This window comes from Emydura macquarii, unplaced genomic scaffold (assembly GCF_026122565.2).
Source record: "Emydura macquarii macquarii isolate MOO-44397 ecotype Brisbane River unplaced genomic scaffold, CSIRO-AGI_Emac_v2 contig_3343, whole genome shotgun sequence".
Classification (NCBI taxonomy): Eukaryota; Metazoa; Chordata; order Testudines; family Chelidae; genus Emydura; species Emydura macquarii.
The window spans coordinates 3,877,488-3,897,134 of record NW_027133480.1 but is presented as its reverse complement, the minus strand read 5'-3'; the positions used below and the strand labels follow the sequence as shown (position 1 = coordinate 3,897,134).

General features: G+C 43.3%; 1 protein-coding gene across 3 annotated transcripts in view; it reads right to left on the bottom strand.

Annotated features, from left to right (window-relative positions):
* Nucleotides 1-19,647, bottom strand: part of PTPRE (protein tyrosine phosphatase receptor type E) — a 223,733-nt gene that overhangs the window by 70,029 nt on the left and 134,057 nt on the right. For 2 of the 3 annotated variants that reach the window (XM_067533350.1, XM_067533349.1), the window contains exon 3: nt 7,752-7,858. In XM_067533350.1, coding sequence (XP_067389451.1) covers nt 7,752-7,854 — 103 coding nt within the window. In that variant the 5' untranslated portion in view covers nt 7,855-7,858. Of the gene's footprint in view, nt 1-7,751; nt 7,859-19,647 lie in introns of those variants that run through there. The other variant, XM_067533352.1, reaches the window with a different exon arrangement.

The following is a 19,647-nucleotide window of genomic DNA, read 5'->3' as shown; positions in this document are numbered from 1 at the left end:
GTTGGTTTAAATCTTTTTGAAATTGTGGGGTGTAAATGTCACCCTTTATTTAAGATCGTTCTAAACAGTCATTAAGCTCCTTTATGGAACTGAGCAGCTGAAACAACGGGGGGCTCCAATTAGAAGACAGGCACATGTCACTGACCAAAACAAAGGTACATGTGAGGCCTCTCGGCAATTTGAACGAGGTGGGCAGAGGGGCTTCACTGGGTATTTTAGTTGAGAGAAGTTGTGGGGCTGTGTGTGGGAGGGGGGGGGGGAAGAGGTGAAGGGAAAGCATGTGTAAGTAGGAAAAACACCACTGAAGGTTAGGAGACAGAGAAGGCAGAAAGGAAGCACCAAACAAAAAAGCACTGGTAGGGAGACCCTGAGAAAAAGCTAAGAGTGAAAGCTTTTGAGTTAAGTGTTGGCTGAAAGAGGCTTGGAGTTGTGACCAAAGAAGCTGTCTCTAGTTGTTTGATTGCTACTGTGTTCAGTGAAACAGGACTTTATAAATTTTGGTAAATAAACAGGATTGCACTATAGATACCAGATCCATCATCAATTTCTCCTCCTAATGGAAACAACTCACAGGATCCTGAAATTTGGTTGATCACTTGGGTCAGAAAGGAGTAACAGTATTTATTCCTTAACACACATTTATAAATATTCATTTTAAATGAAATGATTTCTGAGGTAGGACAAAAATCTAGAAAAGTACTGAAACGAAGTCTTGGGTTTTTTAAAAAACAAAATTTGTCTGCCTACTATATTAACATTATTTTATTATTATCAATGTTTTTATACTGTCAGGAATAGGACAAAACGTATCTGCATTGCAGATTAGTACAATATGTTTGATATATTCATATATTTCTGCAAACAAAAATATATAATAATGAGATCAATTAGATATTATAATGATGGCTGCTAAACCTTTAGCTTGATAATGAAGTTAAAAGCTAAGTAGTTCAAGCTATTTTCCTGTGTGTCGTAAAAAGCACTACAGATGTTTCCCTTCTGCTTGAATCCACTATGTGACCAGAATGAATGATTCACTAGGATCAACTCTGTTCTAATGTGCTTATGTTTAAAAATGTATGTTAGTGCAATAAAAATAGATCTTCACTCCATGTTCTGAGAATCATCTTGAGTGTAATGGAAACAGGCAAGCATGGTCAATGTGCATCTGTGCTGCACACTGGAGCTCATTTACTTCGTTCTCACTTCTTACTTCATTCATGCTCTTCTCCTTGTTTAAAAGCCATAGGCCTACTCTATCTACCTGAGGTCTGATTGAACTTGTGGAGTAAGAATTGTGACTGTCATGTGAAAAAAATGTACCTCCATGCCAATGTCGCAATCCAGTAGCCTAAAATAACCTGTCTGTCAATCTACATTTAGGGGGAGATAAAACCAACAGTATCATGTAAGCAACTTGTTCAGGCTTTTCTGCAGTGATTGACTGTAATGAGGAACATGCTTGCACGCACGCGGATGCATGCATGCACACAGGAAACAAGGAGTCAGACTGATAAATACTCAAATGAAAAGGGAAAAACAGAGAGGGGAGAAAGAAGAAAGCATGGAGGAAAGAAACTGCAGTGAAACAACATATGTAACCCATGTGTCACCACGCCTAAAGTGGGTCACAGCTGAGACATGCCAACTCAGGACAGACTGCTGAGAAACAGGGCAGACACACCCCAAACTGGTTGTTTATTCTTTCATTAGATATCACCAAACCAGTAACAAAAGTAAGCTCCCGTATTACTACACTGGTTCCCAGAGAGCCACACAACAGTCCCCCAGGGCCCAGGCATGCCAGCCCCAGTTACCTCCCAGATGACAGGAGTTTATGATGAGAGGTTACTGAAAACCAGATTCATCATATGTAAGGTTCTTCCAATCCCAAAGGACCAGCCACTTCTCCAGGTCAATATATAACTTGAGTATATAACTTACCCAAAAATCACACTGGTAGCCAATCTCTTAGTAACTAAAAACTAAAGGTTTATTAATATAAAAAAGAAAGAAAAGAAGAGAGTTGAGTGTCCTTAAAGGGCCATCAACACATAGCTGGCTAGCCCTAAGGGGAAATGGGCATCACCCAAGAACACAACATGTTTGAGATACAAATACATAGCTAATATTAATAACTTCAGATACAAAGATGATACATGCATACAAACAGGATTATCAGACTTAGCAGATCATAACTTTTCTATTGATACCTTACGCAACATACTTTTTATAAGATTTACAGTATTGCAACTTTGTAACAATGGTGATTGTATTAGTGTAACTAGTAATCTTTCTGTTTGCAGCATCACACCATAGATGGATAACACACCAATGTATGAAGTCTGAAGGAACTAAGAAAGAATGAAGAAACAAAAGAAAGACTTGTTCTGCGTTTGCACAATGTCTAACAAAATGGGGTGCTGGTCCATGGCTGGGCTCCAAGGTATTACTGCAATGCAACTAAATAATATATATGTTAAAAAAAACCTCGGTTTTAAAAAAGTATTGAAATTGTTTCAAAGAACGACCCAAGACTCTCCCCTGTGTTTACAAAATATTCAACCACTTGTCTAAGCACCTCTTCTAATGATACCAAATTTCTGACTGTGCCTCATTTTATTACATGAAAAGAGCAGGATATAGTCTAATATGAGGAGAAGGAGGAACCTTTGGGTCCTATTCTGAACATAATCCAGTGTAACTCAGTCAGTATCTGATGCCTAGATTGGTATATTAACACTGGAGAACTGATGGATAATTTGTTGACTGATTAATATGAAAGACTGACGAGTGAAAAGGGCTTTGAAACCTATTCCATAGTTCATTTACATTTCTTCCAACCTTCCGTTGCTCTAGTTAATGTCTACATTACAGCACTTCAGCAGCTGCAGCTGTGCTGCTGTAGAGTTTCTAGTGTAGACATACCCTAAGGATGGGGAGCACTTTGATTATTATGGGTTATTGGGTTATTATTTCAATACTATAAGCAGCATATTATATTTATTTGTTAAATTGTATTTGGAGCATAAACTTTGATCTACTGTGAAGATGCCAAGAGCAATAGACAGACATTTATTAAATGTAATTGCAAATAAGTAAAATAAATAAAATATTAATTAGGTTAGTTTTGGCTCATTGGCATGGTATTACATCTGATGGGGTGCTTTGACTTCAGCAAATGAAAACACTGACACAGAACAGAATATCCAATTTTTGTAAAATAGAGTACACACTTTAATATGATTCTATCTCTGACCGCGGACAAGAATGACATTAAGTCTTGTTGAACAATGATTAATATAAATGTTATATATATATGCCTTTTTAACAATACCCAGTGAACATTTCTTTTTTAATTACATATCTGGAATACTGACATGCAGCAAAAACTAGCATACCCTTTTCATAGTGACTTTGGATCTTTCATCAAAATTTGCAGACACACAGAAGGACAGTGGGATTAAACTGAATTGTTATTATCCTTCAACTCCTTCTGTATGAATAATCTCTTCAAATGGAGAATTTTTGGCAGTAGAACAAGTAATCTTTATTTTTGGATTAAAAATGATTTATTGCATAGTTCAATGGCTATTGAAAGCATGAGATAAGTGCATAATCCTATTAATTTGGGCTATTTATACAGGAAAGCATTTTTGCATCATATGCATTTTTGTCTATCAGACAATAATGTTCATTTTTTCTACACGTTACTTAATTTATATTTAAATAACGAGGGCTTTAACATTACTTAAAAATCCAATTCAGATCTACTACACATTTTGCTTGTATCATTTAAATTAAGGTTTAATTAAAACACTGAATGTGTTTTCCTTTATCCACACTAACTCAAAATTGTATTGAACTTGTGTGACAAACTTTGAAGATGGACAGCGTTTCTTTGTACAAACTGCCTCTTTCCCAATTTTAATATGTTTTAAGAAGTGATACAAGTGTGTCAAGCCACTTCTCTTTCCAATTCCCATATTTATTTACTAGACAATTTCAGAAAGGCCGTTTGATTTAGCAGTTTTATGTTTGGATGCCTTAAAGCAAAAAGAGCTGATCCTGTAACCCAGATTTCCCAAATGATGGGGTGTGCTCTGGAGGGTGGGCATTAGCACAGGCAGGCATCTCTATTTTTTTTCTGGAGTCTACTCAGTTTTCATTTAAAAGAAAAGACCAGCCACTAGCTGTTAAGATTGTGGAAAAAACATTCAAAATGTGATCCAAGCAAAACCAATAGAATGATGTCTACATGAGTTTTCAGACAGCCTGATGGGACAGCTCTGAGGTGTGAACTGCTGTATCTGTTTCAATGGGTACTAACATAGATACCAATAATGATACTTTAAATGCCAACCCTTGGTAACAATTTCACTCCTCCTCAAAGCATGTAAGATGAGAGAGGAAGATTATCATGAAGATCTATGCCAGCATTCCCTAAAATTTATAAGCCGGATGCTCCTGCAAAGTTTATAATCATCACAGAAAGATTGACGTGGGGCTGGGACATGGGGACCTTCCCTTGCTCTGCACATGCAGTGGGAACCCCAGGCAGGACATGCCTGGATCTCAGCCACTTCCATTTCACCCACCTGGAAGCTAGACATGCTTGAGACTTGATTATTAGTTTCCTCTATGGGTGCTCTTTACTCCCATGTGAGAGTTGGACATGAAAGGCAGGACTGAGTCATGTGATACAACCTCCTAAAAAAAGGCCTCTTTGGGGCTGAGAATCACTGCTTTATACATGAAAGGACACAAGATTGGAGTGGGGATTGGAGTGAAATCCTGGCCTCATTGAAATGAATGAGAGTTTTGCCACTGATTTCTATGAAGCTACAATTTCACCCCAGGATTTTATATGTTTTGTAATGGGTCATGGGTACTTACAGAGCTATATTAGTAATAAATAATAGTAATTTGACAGGTCTTCATTACTTTTGAAGACAGATCACTCGCAATAAATTAAAAGTTAATGTAACATTTGAAAGATATGATACAATATAACTGAGTTGATACCATTAAGCCAATGTGCTCTTTTGGTTTATACACCATGTTCTTAAGAAATAAAACATTACTATATTTACACATACAGGGCCCAATCAAGTATCAGCATCCTATTGTGCTAAGCACTATACACACTTACAATCAAAACACAGTCCCTGCTGCCAAGAGCTTCCAATCTAATTACATGATGAGAGACAGCAGGTGGATATGACAAACTGATATGGGGGGGGGGGAACACCCAGTAACAGTGAGACTGTTCTGATTAGCTTATTTAAGCAGCAGTAACAGAACACAAACTGCCTGACAGATGCAAGAGACTTAGTAATTAATGCTGGGGCAAGATGTACTATTATAGTTCCAGAAAGGGTCATTTCCAGTTGCTTATAACTTTTTAATTCATTTATTTTTCTGGCTCATATTCGTCAGGTTTGTTCTCAGTCAAGGAACTTTAAAAAAAAAAAATTGAGCCAATATGGTTCAATGTTGTGAAGAGAAATTTAAAAATATACGTTTCTGATTGCAATAAGGTTTACAGCTTTTCCACATTTAACCTTGCTTTGTCATTTCTTGTTTCACTCTGCAAATGTAATTGTTAATATAGTTTCTATAAATGGAATACTTTAAGTACAAATAGGTTACTATTTAATTAATATAAAACATGCAGGTCAAGACAGTGGAAAACAAACCAGCGTGCACCAGTGAAAATGGTCTCTTGTCTTAAACTCTATCTGACACTACACCTAAATATTTTCAGTATCATCTCTGTGTAGTTGTAGTCATAGGCAGCGAGTTATATGGGCCCATGGTGCCCATGCTCCACCAACATTGAAGATGGTGGGTCAGGCTCCACCAATATTTCTGTGGTGTTGAGGGGCCAGCTGTGGACGTGCAGAGCACAGCAGTCCCCAGCGCCCAGGGTGGCCTAGCCATTCTGCCTCTCTCCCTCCCCACTAACACAACGCAGCAGCTGGCCAGGAGCTGCTCACTCTAGCACCGGCCCCAGCCCCAAGCTGTGTGGTGCAGCGGCAGCTGCTTCCCCCTCTCAGCCCCACCCTGTCCCCCCACCCCTCTCCTTCGTCACATGGCCCAGCGCCCTGGCCGGACAACCAACAAAAATTATACAACCCTGGCATCCATGGTTGTAGCAACAGAAAAAGCAGAATAGGAACTGAAAATAAACATTGGCATGAGAAAATTTTTAAAGAAAAACCACCTTCCCTCATATTTTCTCACTAGAGGATTCAAGATTTAGAGAGATTTCAACATAATTTCATGCACAGCTCTGTTGCAATTACAAAATTACATCCATCAATAGAATTCTCTCCTTTTAAGGATGAGCTGGCTGTGAAACAATGCCATGAGCTTTTTTCACAATGTGAACCAAAAACACCAAGCTGAGATGCAACTGCCTCATGTAATTCATTATAATGCTGCAAAAACTCACATTTAAATGAGGGAGAAGGAAGGAGCAGAATCTCTAGTGTTCTGCAAACTGCTGGTAGAACTCACGAATGAAAACTGGGATGGATGCCAACATCAGAAGCTGGGGCAGGACTGATCAAATTTACTTAATCATATAGCGAATCTACCTAAGCAAGTTTAAGCAAGTGGAAAAGGAAAAATACGTTCCTCTTTCAACCTAATCTTTGCTATCTGGAATCAGTGCAGTTGCCTGGAAGATGATGGGATACCAGTATGGAGACCTGAAACTATACCTCTTGTCCTCTATATCCCAAGAGACAGAGTGCTTGACATAAACAGTCTCAAGCTTTGCAAGTTTCCATCATTGCTTCATATTGCCAAGAAAAAGAAATATTTAACATACCCTTTCTTCACAGGAGCATTCTGCATAGCTGATCCCAAATAATTTCCTTAATAACCTATTACGTTTTCAGAGAACACACATTAAAACACGGAAGAAGCAACAGAAATCAGTGATGGAGAAAAAGATAATGATAATTCTTCTGGGAGAGTGGTGTGCAAAAAGAAAGAAGGGAAAGAATATCTGGGGCAACTGGCCCATTTGGCCTTCATGAAAGAAATGACAGAGGAGAATGACTCCTAGAATTATGCGAGACACATGACCTCATTATCTCAAATACCTAGTCTGAACAAAACAAAAGCACAAGGTATACATGGGAATCACCAGGAGGGGTGTATAAAAATCAAATTGATTTGATTATGTCAAGTGCAGATTGTGGATCAGATCATAAATTGGTACTGAGGAGACTGAACATCAAACTGAAAAAACTACAGAAAGCCAAATGCTAGATAGGATGGAACACTGGAAGTCACTACCAAAGAAGTAGTGTTGCAAGTGTTGCAGATCATTAATGAAGACACAGACTAAGTGACCTGAGAATCTTGAGAATCTCTGAAAGATGCTACAAAAGAAGTTGCAGATAAACATGTAAGGAAGAAGTTACTAGCTAGGAAACCCCCTGGATAACAGTGAAATTATTACTCTGAGGGTTTAAAAAAGGAAAATAAAAACACACACTGACAACAGAAAAAGAATATCTATGACTAAATAAAATGCTAAAGAATAAACACAATTAGCAAAATCTGAATGGCTGAATGAGAAATGCAAAGAAACTGAACAACTGGACAAAGAGAACAAAATGAAGTGTATCAAAAGATAACAGCTTTTGTTACAGAAGAAAGGTGATCAATACGACCTGTAAGGACAAAAAATAGACAACATCTGACAGACCCTAAAGACTTAAATGCTTCCTTACTTGTTGTTGCGTTATTTGGTGATGCAGTTCCATTGTGCACTGAAGCTTCAACAAATAGAAAACTAATACAAACAAGCAAGAATGAACTGGACTGTTCCATCATGGATCTGTAAAGTAAAAAAAAAATGGACATGAATTTTAAAAGCAAATTATTATTTTTTTCCTCTTAAAACAGAGTAAAAAAATCATTCCTAATCTACAAATAGATCTAAAACATGTTTTATTCTCTCCCATTTTCTAACTGTTTAATATTAATCTATGATGGAAGAAAAAAAAATCAAGCACACTTATTAAATTAGAAATTCTTTCAAAAATTTTTACCAAAGATTTCTTAGCTAGTATCTAGTATTATAAAAGATACTGGCTACCACAGAATCAGATGTGAAAAGCTACTGTGCAGTAACAAAAAGCACCCTCTGAGAGCGTGTAAACAAAGGATAGGAAAGATCCTCAGGATCTCAGCAGGGAAAAGCATAACAAGAACCAATGGCTGGTAGCTGAAGCCAGACAAACTCAAAAAACAAAACACAAATTTTTAACAATGGGGATGACTAACCACTGGAACAAACTATCATGGGATGTGGTGGATTCTTTATCTCTTGATGATTTCTAATCAAGATTGGATGTCTTTCTGCTAGATATGCTTTAGTCAAACATGAGCTAACGGGCAGAAATGTAACAGGGTATGTTATATAAGAGGTCAAATTAGATGATCTAATGGTCCCTTCTGGCATTAAACTATATGAATGAAACAACTGACCAAGCCTTACAATACCTCTGACATTTTGCACTGGTCTGCTAAACAAAGTGGTCGGTAAGTCAATGGATCTGTCTGCTTGAAGCCAATCTATCTGTCTAAGGACTTCCCCAGTGTGGCAGAATCCTTGAGCAATACAGTGGGTCACATCTCTTAGCTCTTTGAATAAAGGGCATAGCCAGGATTAAGGCGATGTGCCTGAAGAATCTCTGGTCCCAGTGATTCACAGCTGCCAAACAGCACCTTAGAGTTGTGGGTTGCTGATACAACTTTGAGCAAACCAAAACAATAACCCTGAAACAGGTGACATCCAGTGACATCTTCTATTGAATGAAAACTTACACATACACTTTTACCCATTGTGGTTAAAAATGGAGGCTTTATGATGGTGAAATATTTTCTTGTCATTGTGAAGCCACAGGACTTAGAATAAGAATTACACTTTAACTGTTCAATTTACTGGTTATCTGCAGAACTAGTTGATGTGTCTATGAAAGAAACAGCTCCAAGTTTAAAAATATTTTCTTTTTTGTGAATGAACAGTTAACAGCTGAACATCTAGCAACTTTAAAATAATTTAATTGGAGGTTTTCAAATAAAGAGAAAACAGGGTTACTTACCAGTAACTGTTGTTCTTCGAGATGTGTTGCTCATATCCATTCCAATATAGGTGTGTGCGTGCCCCGTGCACAGATTCCCGGAACTTTTTTCCCTAGCAAGCCCCGCAGGGCCAGCTCAGGCGCCCCCTGGAGTGCCGCGCTCATGTCGCGGTATAAAGGGCGCTGCTGGCCCCGCGGGTCCCCAGTCCCTTCTTTCTGCCTACTCCAACAGTGGGGACGGGGGGTGGGTTTGGAATGGATATGAGCAACACATCTCGAAGAACAACAGTTACTGGTAAGTAACCTTGTTTTCTATCTTCGAGTGATTGCTCATATGCATTCCAATATAGGTGATTAATTAGCCATACCTTGGAGGTGGGTAGGAGTTATCGGTAACCTGCTCTTGACAGCATGGCTCTGCCGAAACCCGCATCTTCCCTTGCCTGCTCCACGATGGCGTAGTGCGACGTGAACGTATGGACCGACGACCAGGTCGCTGCTCTGCAGATGTCCTGCAGGGACACCCGCTCCAGGAAGGCCGCAGATGAGGCCTGGGCTCTAGTTGAGTGTGACCTCACCGCACCTGGAAGAGGCACCCCCGCCTGCTCGTAACAGGCTTTAATGCAGGCGGTAATCCAGTTGGAGATTCGCTGGGTGGAGACAGGTTAGCCTTTCATCCGGTCCGCCACTGCCACAAACAGCTGCGTCGACTTCTGGAAGGGCTTGGTCCGCTCAATGTAGAAGGCCAAGGCTCATCTGACATCCAGCGAATGTCCTCTCCGCTCCTCCTCCAAACCATGGGGTTTTGGAAAGAACACAGGGAGGAAGCTATCTTGGTTACAGTGAAACTGGGACACCACCTTGGGCATGAATGCCGGGTGGGGCCTCAGCCGAACCTTATTCTTATAAAAAACCGTGTAGGGAGGCTCCGAGGTTAATGGCCTTATCTCGGAGACCCTTCTGGCCGATGTAAAGGCCACCAGGAAGGCTACCTTCCAAGACAGGAGGAGAAGGGAGCATGTGGCCATGGGTTCGAAGGGGTGTCCCATCAACATGATAAGGACCAAGTTGAGATCCCAGGGCGGTACCGGGTCCCGGACCTGAGGGAAGGTCCTCTCCACCCCCTTAAGGAACCTAACTGACATGGGGTGGGAAAACAGGGACCGCCCATCCATGGGCTGGTGGAAAGCCGAAATGGCTGCCAGATGCACCTTCAAGGAAGCCAGGGCAAGGCCCTGAAGCTTAAGATGCAGAAGGTATTCCAAGATCGCCTGTATAGGCGAGAAACTTGGCTGTAGACCTCTAGACTCCGCCCACCTGGAAAACCGCCTCCACTTGGCCCTGTACGTAACCTGCATGGATGGTTTCCTGCTACCCAGCAGAACCTGTTGGACTTGTAGGGAACAGGCCCTCTCTCACTCCGTCAGCCACAGAGTCTCCATGCGGTCAGGTGGAGAGAGTCCAGGTCCGGGTGCAGCAAGCGCCCCTGGTCCTGGGAGATCAAGTCACATCGTCTGGGTAGCGGAATCGGCTCGGCGGTGGAAAAGTCGAGCAGCATGCTGTACCAATGCTGTCTCGGCCACGCTGGGGCGATTAGAATGATGCTCACTCTGTCCCTCTTGATTTTGAGAAGGACTTGGGGCAGGAGCGGAATGGGGGGAAATGCATACATTAGGCCCCCCCCCAGTCTATAAGGAATGCATCGGACAGCGAGCCCGGCTCGCAACCCCTGAGGGAGCAAAACCTCGGGCACTTCCTGTTCCAGGCTGTTCCAGGGAACACCCCACTCTTGGAAGATTAAAGTCACTATATCCTGGTGCAAAGACCAGTCGTGGCGGGGTGAGAACGACCTGCTGAGGTGGTCCGCCTCGTCGTTCCTGACCCCGGGGAGGTGAGAGGTTGATAAATGAAAATCGTGCCTCACAGCAAAGTCCCAGAGGTGAACAGCTTCTTGGCAAAGGGCCAAGGAGCGTGCCCCCCCTTGTCTGTTCACGTAAAACATGGCCGCCGTAGTGTCCGTGAGGACCTGGACTACCCTGCCCTTCAGGAATTGGAGGAAAGCCTTGCAGGCCAACCGGACTGCTCTGAGCTCACGTACATTGATGTGCAGAGCTCTCTCCTCGGGTGACCAAAGCCCTTGAGTGCCCCGGCTGCGACTCATGTGGGCTCCCCATCCCATATCGGATGCATCTGTGATGAGCGTCACTGACGGGGCTAAGTCTCTGAACGGGACTCCCTTCATCACTTCCTTTGGGTCCCTCCACCAATTGAGGGATGACAGCACCTGTGGGGGAACTATGACCACTCTAGTCAGAGAATGTCTGTTTGGCGCATATACTGAAGCCAACCACGCCTGTAGAGGTCTAAGTCTAAGGTGAGCCAGCCTCACTACATACGTGGAGGCTGCCATGTGTCCCAACAGCTGCAGACAATGTCTGGCCGTCGTCGTGGGGGACCTGTGGAGATCGGCTATAATGGCCGCCATTGCCTCAAACCGAGTCTGTGGGAGGAAGGCCCTGGCCTGTACAGCATCCAATGTAGCCCCAATAAAATCTATATGCTGCACCAGGGTGTGGATTTCTGTTCATTAATAAGCAGCCCCAGTCTGGCGCACGTCGCGCAGGTGAGTTGCAGACTGCTTCTCACATGGGCCCTAGACTTCCCCCGAATCAACCAGTCGTCTAGGTAGGGGAAAACCTGTATTCCACTGTGACGCAGGTGGGCCACCACCACCGCCATGCATTTTGTAAACACTCTGGGTGCTGAGGAGAGACCAAAGGGTAGGGCCCAAAACTGGTAGTGCTGCCCAGCTACCGTGAATAGCAAGAACCTCCTATGGGCAGGTAATATAGAGATGTGGAAGTACGCGTCTTTTAGATCAAGAGCAGCATACCAGTCCCCTGGGTCTAAGACCAGAATGGTGGTGGCAAGGGAGACCATGCGGAATTTAATGTGTCTGATATACTTATTCAGACGGCGTAGGTCTAGGATGGGTCTGAGCCCTCCCTTCGCCTTGGGGATCAGAAAATACCTGGAATAAAATCCCCGACCTTCATCCGTAACTGGGACCTCCTCTACTGCCCCAAGCTCCAGGAGGGAATCAACCTCCTGCACTAGGAGCTGTTCGTGGGCAGGGTCCCCGAGGGGAATTATCCTAGCGGGGGAATCAGGGGGAAAGGCTGTGAGTTGGAGGGTATAACCCTTTGCGATCACCTCCAGGACCCACCGGTCCGTAGTAATGGCTTCCCATTCTATGTAGAAAGGTCGGAGCCTTTCTGCAAATGGTCGGCTAAGATCCAGAGGAGAAGGAAGAGTGCTACCTTCATGCACAACGTCAAAACCGTTTATTCAAATTACCCCCTTTGGAAGGCCCTTGCTGGCCCCCAGCAGAGGACCCCTGCCGGCCTCCTCTGTTGGGCCCACGGTAGCGGTCCCTACCTCTCCTTGGTTGAGCGGGTCGGGGAGCCTGTCTCGGTGGGGGTGGCGGCTGCCTCTGGGTTTGAGGCCAGGACTGCCGTCTCGAGGCCTGGGGGGTATACAGCCCTAGGGATTTCAGGGTAGCCCGCGAATCCTTTAGGGCGTGCAGTTTCTCGTCTGTCTTATCTGAGAATAGCCCGGAGCCATCAAAGGGGAGGTCCTGTATAGCCTGTTGGACCTCTTGGGACAGGCCTGACGCTTGAAGCCAAGAGCAGCGGCACATGATACAGCTGAAGCCATAGCCCTGCTAGCTGCGTCTGCCGCGTCACTGGCAGATTGCAGGGCCGCAGGGGCGACAGCCTCCCCCTCCTGCGACACCATGGCAAAATCCGCCGCTTAGTCAGGCGGTAAGGTGGACGCAAACCTCTGAATTGAGGCCCAGAGGTTAAGGTTATATTTGCCTAACAAGGCCTGATGGTTCGCTATTCTAAACTGCAAGGCTGCAGTAGAGTAGATTTTCTTCCCGAATAAGTCTAGCTTCCGGCCCTCCTTATTCTTGGGAGTATTCCCCTGGTTCCCCTGGCGGTCTCTTTGATTGGCCGCATCGACCACCAAAGAGCCTGGCGTAGGGTGGTTATAAAGAAACTCAAAGGGTTCTTTGGGCACATAGTACTTTCTTTCTATTCCCTTAGATGTAGAATGTATCGAGGAAGGGGTCTGCCAGAGGTTCCTGGCGATCTTCATGACCCTATCATGTACTGGGAGGGTCGCTTGTGAAGGGCCCGCAGACCCTGAGGGCCCAAAGAGGGGGTCTTCCTCCTCGGACATGAGTTTAAACTCCATGCCCAAGTTCTCAGCTGCCCTTTTTAGGAGGTCCTGATGGGCGCGGAAATTGAACAGGGGAGCCCTGCGATCCCTGGCCGCCGCATCGTCCGGGGACGAGGAGGAGGATGGAGGCATAGGCCCTGTAGAGGGTCCCTCCTCCAGCTCAGAATCCTCCTCTGAGTCCTGCCCCTGTGGTGTTTTAGGTAGCGGGGGTGCAGGTGGGGCCACCGCAGATTGCAGAGACCCCGAGCCTTGGGCCATTGGAGCATTCCATGGTCCCCAATACGGCTACGGGCCTTGGCCCCAGCCCGGTGCCTGTAAGGGTAGTGACTGCTGCACCGTAGCATGTCGGCCACCCGAACCCCCAGAGCGTCGCTTGCCACTCCGGTACGGAGAGCGGCTGGACGACGAGGACGTCGACCGGCACCGACGTCTGCGGTGCTGGCAGGAGGATGAGGCTGGAGAAGGGGATGAAGAAGTTGTAGACCTGCCCCTACGTCGAGACGACTTGCGATGCCGCTTACCCCCTCTGTGTGGAGCAGATCCAGACCGCAACGTCGTCGGTGCCGGGCCCATTGGCGGGGTTGCGGCCGACACCGGCATAAGTTCTAGAGCCAGCATGGGGGGAGGCTCCTGGGTTACCAGTGCCGATCGTCGTGGGCTGCTGTCTCGACTGCAGGACCGGGATCTGGACCGGTGCTGGAACGGGCTCCGCACCGGAGTCTGCGAGCCCGAACTGCAGCCCTTACCGGGGACGAAGCTGGAACGTTGACGACCCAGTCGGTTGCCTCGGGACCGCCCACGGTGCCGTGGTGCCGAGTCACTCGACAACCTAGAGTCGGAGCTCGGAGGGGAGCCGGCGCTCTCCACCCTCCGTGACCATCTGGATGGAGACTTAGATTGCAGACGTCTCCACCCACCAGGGCCACCCAGCGCGGGTTTACCCCGAGACGCAGGTCCCTTAGCCCTCGGCAGAGGGGGGGATGGAGGCGTAGCATGGCCATGAGGGCGCGTGCCACAGTAAATGCCTCCGGCATCGACGGCCCTTGCAGGTGCACTCCCCCACTCGCAGGAGTTGGAGGAGGCTCCCTGCGCGGAGACACCGGTGCCGGAGAGATCTCCACGGCCCGTGGCTGGGGTGTCGCCTCACTCACTCCCTGCCGCGGTGGCAGGGAGGAGTCCTTGGGTGTGGCCTGAGGCCGTGCCTTCTTCTTCGGTACCTTCTTCGGTGCCGATGTCAGTGCCGGTGGAGGGGCGCTCCGTACCGATGACACACTCGGTGCCGACAATGATCGTGATGGCTCAGACGCTGGCCGGAGCGCAAACTCCATCAATATAGCCTTTAGCCTGGCATCCCTCTCTTTTTGAGTCCTAGGCTTAAAGGACTTACAGATCCGGCACTTGTCTCGTCTGTGCTGCTCTCCGAGGCATCGGAGGCAGCGGTTGTGTGGATCACTAATTGTAAAGGCTTTAGCACAGAGATCACAGTTCTTAAAGCCTGTGGAGCCCGGCATGGCTCCAGAAGCTACCTCGTCAGGGGTACTTAGTTCTAACACTTAACTATTAACAACCACTTAACACTAGATCTTCAACGACAGTCAAAAATAAGCTAGGGTACGAATGCTACTTGCAGACAGCAAGAGGCAATAGTTCCAGCAACCGTCACAGGCGGAAAGAAGGAACTGGGGACCCGTGGGGCCAGCAGCGCCCTTTATACCGCGACATGAGCGCGGCACTCCAGGGGGCGCCTGAGCTGGCCCTGCAGGGCTTGCTAGGGAAAAAAGTTCCGGGAATCTGTGCACGGGGCACGCACACACCTATATTGGAATGCATATGAGCAATCACTCGAAGATAGAACTTCAGATTAATTGGCTCCAGAAAAAATGTTTCCCAGTGATTGGTAAGGGAGGAGTTAATGCTCCACTATCAGTTAGGAAAACTTCCTATTTCTCTGAAGATGAAAGACTAAGTCAGGAACAAGAAACCAACTGGAGGAAGGGTACAAGTGCATAGCTCAGGGTCAAGGGCTGTGACCCATGAATTTTACATCAGTGGTGAGTGCTATCTGGACTTGGGAAAAATCTTCCAAAATAGTGTTCAAGTTCAGGTAGCTGTTTTCTTTAGAGTTCCCTGTTCATTGATAATCTAAGATAAGATGAAACGCCAGAATTATTCAATTATCAACCATTCTTAAAATACACACTTAAAAAGAACAACCCAAACACAACTTCTCCCCTCTCCATAAAAGCCAAACATATATATTACACGGGGAGATACAACCTGATGGTGTATCAGTGCAACAAGTCCTAAAGTTGTTATGACAACAGTGAGGAATACTGCAAAACAACCACTTGCAGAAGCCACATCAGAATGATAATCTCTAATGTCACAGAATTACTGAGAATATTATACAGTAGTGACTAAAAGTTCAATAATTGGCATGGAAAAATTCTAACAACTCTGCAATCATTATAATTAATAACATGCTGTTAACCAATATAAACTCTTTGGTTTCAGTGTAAGATCCATCTAAAATAATCTCTTTGAGGAGGTTTGACTATATAACAAGATACTATATAACTTTCATAGTATCTGCCTTACTCTGGACTCTCTCAGATGCTGTTCGGGATCAATCTTACTTACCCTCCCCACCTCACTATACTCAAGAGTGATTTAAAATCATAGTGCTCCACAACCAAAATGGAGAAACAATTAATGCAGTTAAACTTAAAAAAAATCTGGACTCATGAATATTTTTATAATTATTTATTTCAGTTTAAACTGCTATTTAAATATTCTTAGAATTCCAGAATACAGAACTTTCTAGTATATATAAATTCATGTACAAAGCAGAAATATAGCCCAGTATTCTCCATATGCAGCCACACTTTAATCTGGACCATGACCAAGGCAAGTTATTCACCTCTGTGCCCAATGAGCACCACTGCAGTTCTTATGACATCTGGGGACAATATTTACAACAATCCAATAAACGGATAACCTCAGCATTCATGTCAGATTGGGAAGGGCAGGCTGATTCCCATTAGCCTAGGAGTTTTTGCCTTACTGCTCCTCTCTCATTACATTTGCAATGTGTGACATACAGCAATATTAGCTACATTACTTGTTGGAGAAGAGGAAGAAAAAGAAAATAAAAATTTGTTCCACTGCATTTTGAAGACGACTTCAAGTGTAGTAACATTTTCATCATCTCAGGAAATACAAGTTGTCCACATACTTGTTCAGCAGAGGGCACTATATCTACAGTCTAGGACAAAGTGCTCAGGTCACACAAAAGCATACCAATATCCTGCAATATCTTGCACCCTTGCAGTATTATACTACATAGGCATTATTCATAAAAATGAGCCTATCAAAAATTATACAGCAATTCTGTGAAGGGTTTAACCTCCAATGAAAGAGATATAAAGAACTTTAGGTAAAGCCAACTGATTCAGTATTTTGACCTGTTACTTATTTAAACCAAAACACCATTCTTTTTTTCTTGATAATATGTTCAGTTTTGACACCGGTTTGTATTAATGTTTGAAGCTTGCCCAGATAGATTGTAACATTCAAGATTGCCTTTCAGCAGCTCATTATGTCCACTGATATCACCTAATCTAACACCAAGATGCCACTTCTCAGTACAGACTGAAAGATCTGTTTCCTTGCAACCTGCATGCTGCAATGCAAGTAGTTTGTTACATACCTTCTCTGCCAGCTCATGCGCTCCCCCCATACAAAGATAAGGGAGGGCCAAAATGCAGAACACTGTATGGCCTCAAAGCTAATAAGTTTCCTCTTCATTCCATTCCCTCCAGTGGGAATGATTTAGTGGCTCAGGGAGAAGGCAGGTGGCATGGCTCTCCTCTCCCCAAACATACGCTGACATCCTGGGGAAAGTCTCACAGAGGGTCAAGTCCCATGCTGCCATGGCAACATGGTTCATTCAGAGTTAAGGCTGCCCTGACATCCCTGTCTGCTCCAGGCCATGGTCATGGTCATGGTCATGGTCATGGCAGGATATGGTCAGCATTACTAACACCCTTGAGAATTTTCCTGTGGATTTTCAGGGGGATGATGCCACTGTCTTCATCCTAAACCCATGCAGAAGAGCTTCTGGAAGTCATAGGAAGGAGGTCAGGACACTGACTGGGATCAATTCCACTTCCTCTTGACAGATTTATTTTTTTTGTTCAGTTTTCTGTTCTTTCATTCCCTTCTATTGCTAAAATCAGAGCGTGTGATCCACCCTTCTCAAACTTTCCCTAATCATTAGAGGCCCCAGCTAGCATCACTAAAGATCATCAGCAAAAACTCCAACTTCAGAGGAAAGACACACTGATGATTATAATCATTACAAGTTCCTCTATACCAGATATCACAAATTAGATGCCAAAATTTTTAAACTAGAACCAGTGATATGAAATCCACAAAGTTAAATTCCATCATAATGATGAAGTGCTGCAGAAGAGTTCCTAATGACAAGAAAAACATACAACTGTGGTTATTAAAGAATATTTAAATTAATTATAATTCTTAATTAGACAAAAAGATAGAAAACATAACAGATGATGCAAAAATAATCTATGCATTTCCACTATACTATGCAGAATTATGGGAAAGATAAGACATCCATTGAATTTCATCCTTGGGTATGAAACAGTAAGCCCACTGCACTATGATACCATATAAAATTTCGTGTTTAAGAATAATCCAAGTTATGTTTTCACAAAATGTCAATAGATAAAAAAAAATGACCAAACTTAGGAAAAACTCAGTCAGCAAAAATACAAGTGGTTCACTTTGGGAATGTGAGTTTAAGAAGGATAAACACAGTGAGTAAAATGAGGCATAAGGGAAAGAAAAGGATCAATTAGAAAGAAATTAGGGCATGAATCAGAAACATTGCAAATAAGCGAAGAACAAAAATATAATTTCTTAACCAAAGAATGTACATGACTCCTTTATTAGAGCTATTATATCAATGTGTATGCTAAAAATCATTCCTTGGTTCTTGCATCCTTTCCTAAAACATCTTGAGAACTTAATGGATCTGGTTGGAACAATAATTTAAAAAAAATAAAGCTATAAGTATATGACAAATAGATAAAAAAGGTCATTAGTCATCATCTTACATTTTCTTCTCTCCCCTACAGGCTTGCTCAAACCTCCTTGTCTAGAAATTCTTCTATTTCAATAATGGGTATACTAAACATAGTGCGGATACTTGCTAATTTTTTTTTTGGTGCCAATGTATTCTACAGTTTCAGTACACAAATAGGTTAATTATGAACCCTTGTTTATTCTCTCACTGTCCTTTCTTAGATTAGATAACTAATCACACAATGGCCTTTTACAAGATGGATAAGTATTACATTCACATGCTGCTTTCCTATGAGGACTCTGAATTAGATTTTGCCTTGTTTTGATCTTAAGGAATAAGCAGCCTGTAGCAGTGCTCTCTGTTATTTTGAAATATTCTATTGACATTTGGCTTTCAGAAATTGGATTAACTACATCTAATTGGATATCTGATTAAATTGAATCCTTTGATAGTATCATACAATATATTCACCATATTACTGTGAACATATTACTATTGATCATAAGAAGGTTTATACCAGACTACTTGAGGGCAATACTTATATGGACTCAAGTTGCCACACTTGCATCTTAATTTAACATTTCAGATTGTCTCTCCTTGCTATGGAGATGAGTACTAGGATGAGAAGGACTTGCTGGAGGAAACAAGCAATAGCTTCTTGATAAAGATATATTTTGAGCCAATTATTTTACACAGAAAAACTCTATATATCATTGAAAATTCCTGCACTTACGCAACAAATATCCCCAAAGGAACTGGGTATTTGTTTTGGATGCAATCCATTTAATAAAAAACTATGAGGCTACATTATATTTGTCATTACACGTGGCCTACCCAAAATATACATTTTAGCAGGATAGCACTAAAATGCCATATGATGCTAAAGTTTAAATCTCTACATATGCAATAGGAGACATTGGCTGGGAAGAAAAGCTTTCTGCAGTTCTTCAGATTGGAATGAAGCCAAGGACAAAAGAGGAGTCAGTGGACAAACTACTGGAGTTTCCATGAATAAATGTGATGAATTCTGTAGTTCATTAACTTCTTTTTTATTTTATATGGTCAGTAAAGAAACCTCCTATCCATTGGAGTTTCAGCTAATCTATTCTATTTCTTTTGAATGCCTTTGAAAAGCAATTGACATCTGACACTAATAAAGAAAAACTAATTGTAAGGATAGTTAAGCAG